General features: G+C 36.0%; 1 protein-coding gene across 1 annotated transcript in view; it reads right to left on the reverse strand.

Annotated features, from left to right (window-relative positions):
• Window positions 1–1,261, reverse strand: part of YPEL5 (yippee-like 5 (Drosophila)) — a 2,913-nt gene extending 1,652 nt beyond the window's left edge. The window contains exon 1 of the mRNA XM_008949601.1: window positions 1,085–1,261. Coding sequence (XP_008947849.1) covers window positions 1,085–1,225 — 141 coding nt within the window. The 5' untranslated portion in view covers window positions 1,226–1,261. The remainder of the gene's footprint in view (window positions 1–1,084) is intronic.
• Window positions 1,262–4,218: the final 2,957 nt, after the last annotated feature.

Below are 4,218 nucleotides of genomic sequence, written 5' to 3' on the forward strand. Positions count from 1 at the left end.
CACAGAACCAGGATGTATAATTTGTTGAAAAGTTGGTGTCAGAACTATATCCAAACTGCTAATACAGAGTAGGATCCTAAAAGATAGGGCTGCACTGCTTTCTCAGCCTTCCCCCCTGACTGTGCTTGCTCTCTGTTTCAGTTGTAAGGATTCTGACTGCAGAAATGTAAAAATCAAGTTTCATGACTAAACTCCACCATGTATACATGAAAAATCTGAACCCTAGGATCTAGTGCTTATTGGATGAGAAAGAAATCAGATGCAGAGCTCTTTTACAGCTATGCAGCCTAACACATATAATCACTCCTGACAGGACTCAGCACACCAGGAATCCCAAGGCCAAGAACAGTTAAGGCAAGACATTACTGATGCCTCTATCAACTCTGCCAACGGCCAAATGGATTGCAAGAGAACAAAAACACAGCAAAATACACCAGTGATTACATGACTAGGGAAACTGTGAGAAAGCAAAAGACAACCACTGTTTTTCAATGAGTTTAATGGACGAGTCTATATGGAAAGGTTAATAATGTTATAATTCACACAGAGTTACAAATTCTGTACTCCAATCTGTTGAATTAAATCAAATTTGATCAAAAAAAAAAATTAAACTAAACCAGAGTATTATTGTCTGTAAAAATTGTGATTGCCTAAGCTGCCAAACTACCGTTAGCTTAAATGTTTTCCAGAAATTAAACAGAATATTATCTATACTTTTTTTTTTAAACTGAGTAGAAGTGAAAATGCCTTGAAACTCTTTGATAGACAAAAGATACTCTCACAGTGAACTTGGGGTTTATATTACAAAGTTTCCGAAGTTAAAACTCCATGTATTTTGGCATGATGCCTGTGCTCTGTTTAGTCTTTTAGTCTTGCAGATAAACTAATTTAGACAGCTTGCCATCAGTAGTAAGTGCCTAATTTGACTTCAAAGACAGCTGAATAGAATAAAAATTTTAAAATTAAAATAGTAATTAGACAACAGTTTATCCAAGATGTATTTTTGTTTATATATTGCAGATTCACATCCCACAAACTCATTTTTCAAAAGCAAATGGTAGCTCCCCTTCAGCTTCTTACCAACCTTGTTAAAAAGAAAGGCTCTTCCCGTGGCCCCAGTGAAACGAGTGGAGATGAGCTCGGAACGGTTGGTCAGGATTGTGTCACAGTTTGCACAGGAGAACAGGCGAGTGCCACCAATATGATCCAGAAAAATTCTTCCCATTTTTAGAACTTATGTAAGTTTATGCTCAAGACCTGAAAGCAAAAAGAACAAGTACATGTGAAAAAAAAAGAAAAAACCCACCACACAAACCAAAACACCTCACATGTATGGCAGGACATTCTGCAAACCAATCAGCTAATGAATGCAGAGCTTCCTTCCTTTGTATGTGAATTAGCGAGCAGACTGCATTCATTGTTTCTCCTCAAGACAAGTTCTTTCCCAAAGTGACCATCTCAGCAATAAATTACACTCTTAGATGCAAACAGATTACATTAAATGAGCAATGCAGGAACCAAAACCTTTAATATATAGTTCAGACAGTTACAGACCACTGCTGGACCCTACAGTTCTTAAACTCAAAAGCTTCCACTTCCTCGCTGTTTTTTTTTTTCTCCTTTTCAATACAATACTGAAATTCCATTCCAATATATTCCCAACGACTCACCAATCTTACTCAGCACTGGGAAATGAAGCACTGAGAAGTACACTGAGTCACCAAGACAATTATAGTTCAATTTTCCCAAGTCACCCTCTGCTTTTTAAAATACATATTTATCTTGTCACTTCCCCTCAGCTTTGCACAATTTATGACATCCAACCACACAACACCACCACCCAGGATGCTTTAGTCTTCTAGTATAGCAGATTGGGCTACTGTTTTTGACTTGACACTTATTGGTTTCTCATATATAACAATACAGGAAAGGTTTAGATGTTCTCTCACACATTAAGCAATCCACCCAGTCTTTACACCAGACAGTTTTATATACAAATGTTTAAAGCTGTCTGATCAAAATACAAAATACCGTGCCATTTACTCAAGCTATTTCCAAAGCATCACCACTAAAATACCTGAGCAAATCCAATGAGCAGAAAAAGAGAGCTTAGAAAGTTTACAGCAGCAGATCTGCAGTACTTGATAAACAAACCTCTTCACTGCTTGGGAAAATTAAAATATCTCACTAACTTTATTCCAACTAACATCAATTACTCAGTTAACTAGCGAGTAGGCACAGAACATATCAGACAGTTGAAAACTTAAATCATAAAGGATAACATGACAAAGGAATTAAATGATGTTATTTCCATTTCAACTGCAGAAGCTTTATGACTAAACATCTATAGTCAAGTTAAATATATCTCCATTTATACATCAGATGTGGAATCAGAAAAGAGTATTGTCTCTGCTTTTGTCATGCAAAGCAAATCTGACACACTGCAATATTAAAGTTGTGGGACTTCTGCTTTTCAGAGCAGGAGACAGTGCGCCATTCATACAGAAATTAATCAAATTTTGTGCTCATCAAATAGAATATTCTATGTCAAATGCCTTTATAAAGCACAAATATGCAAATTAAACCCAGTTCAAGTTTTAGAGGACTAAAGGTTTAGGGTTCTTGAAACTTCTTAAAGCTTACTCTGACATGCACAAATCAAATGGACTGAAACATGCACCCGCACACACAAAATTTACAGTACCATTTTTACATGTAAAAATCATAAGTCACTGATATGAGGATTTTTTTGTTAGTTGCTTTATTTCATCACTTTGTTTTCTTACAATGTATGGTAATAAAAAGGGTTCCTAGCATTGAACAGAATGATTTTAACATGTTCTTACATTCAGATTTTGCATATCACTATTAGCCTTCTGCATCCCATCTGAAGGATACCTAAAATCTGAAAGCAATAGAATGACTCTTCCCTTTAAAGACAATAGAATGCCCATTTCTTTTCTCAAAAGGGTAAATAATACAGGTCTTGAGTTTGACAGAAGCGTTTCAAAGACTTAGCTGAGTGTAGGGTCGTGACTCTTGTGACTCCACTCAAAACACAGGAAGCATTTTCCTCCAATTTCCCTAAGCATTATACCTTTCTAATACACCTTTAGCTCTCCTAGCAAGCAAGAGCAAAAGAAAAATATTAAAATGTGAATAGCACCAGCACAAAGGAAAATCAACAGACAATAAGTGTAAATAAATAAGTACCAGTCAAAGTCTCCAACCAGAAGAAACCACAAATACCAGCAGTAAAAGCAGTTGTGACAGATATGCCCATAAGGCACTTGGCCTAGCTCCACATGCCATCCTTACTAATTTTGGATAACGTTATTTGTGTGTCGATTGTATTGTGGATTAAAAACAACTAACGGATCATAAGTTATTCTAAGTGTGGAACCAACATCCAAAGGGGTATTTCTTTCAGGATAAACACAATGCTCACCCAGTTGGTATTTTTAGAAGCCAACATAAATCAAATCCAAAGCCATGCCTCTCTTTTACTGGGAGCAACACAAAGACTAACTTGGTAAGGACACGGACAGATCCATCACACAGCCTAACCTCACAAAGCACACCACTCTGAAAACCACCCATCTGAACACTTCAAGCACAAACACATCACCTATCTAAAATCTGCTGCACCCACAAAAGCAGTAACAGAGCCACTAAACCCAAAATTTAGATACTTCAGAAGAGCAGGGGTGTAATTCTTACAAGCAGGTTAGAAGTCAAAGTGACATACAGCTGTATCACTCCTGGATATGGCACTGAGCATGGACTGAACTAATGAGTCCTGAAGATCGTGAACACTAAAATAAATACATAAATAATAGGTTAAAAAATTTAAGGCTGAAAAACCTGCCTAGAAATACAAGGTGTAAAATCTTCAAAGTATTTATATCATCCCAAAAAACTGCATTAACTTCATCAAGTATCCAAATGAGAAAGAAATTTCCAGTAAGATGTGGGTCCCAGCAGAAAGATAAAATTAGATTCATTTGATGGTAACACAAGGCTGTGAAAATTCATACCAAAGTGGCAGAATCTAATAAAACAACTGGTACCAGAATAAAATTTTCTTCAGAATGTAGTGCAGAAGAAAACATATATTCTTCAAATAAATTAGTATTTTGAAATTTATAAAATATTGGCATTTTAGCAATCAAAGTAGATCACATTTTGAGTATTTTTTTAAAGAAACTGCTAAAATAA

Source organism: Merops nubicus, unplaced genomic scaffold (genome assembly GCF_000691845.1).
Source record: "Merops nubicus isolate BGI_N331 unplaced genomic scaffold, ASM69184v1 scaffold26691, whole genome shotgun sequence".
NCBI lineage: Eukaryota > Metazoa > Chordata > Aves > Coraciiformes > Meropidae > Merops > Merops nubicus.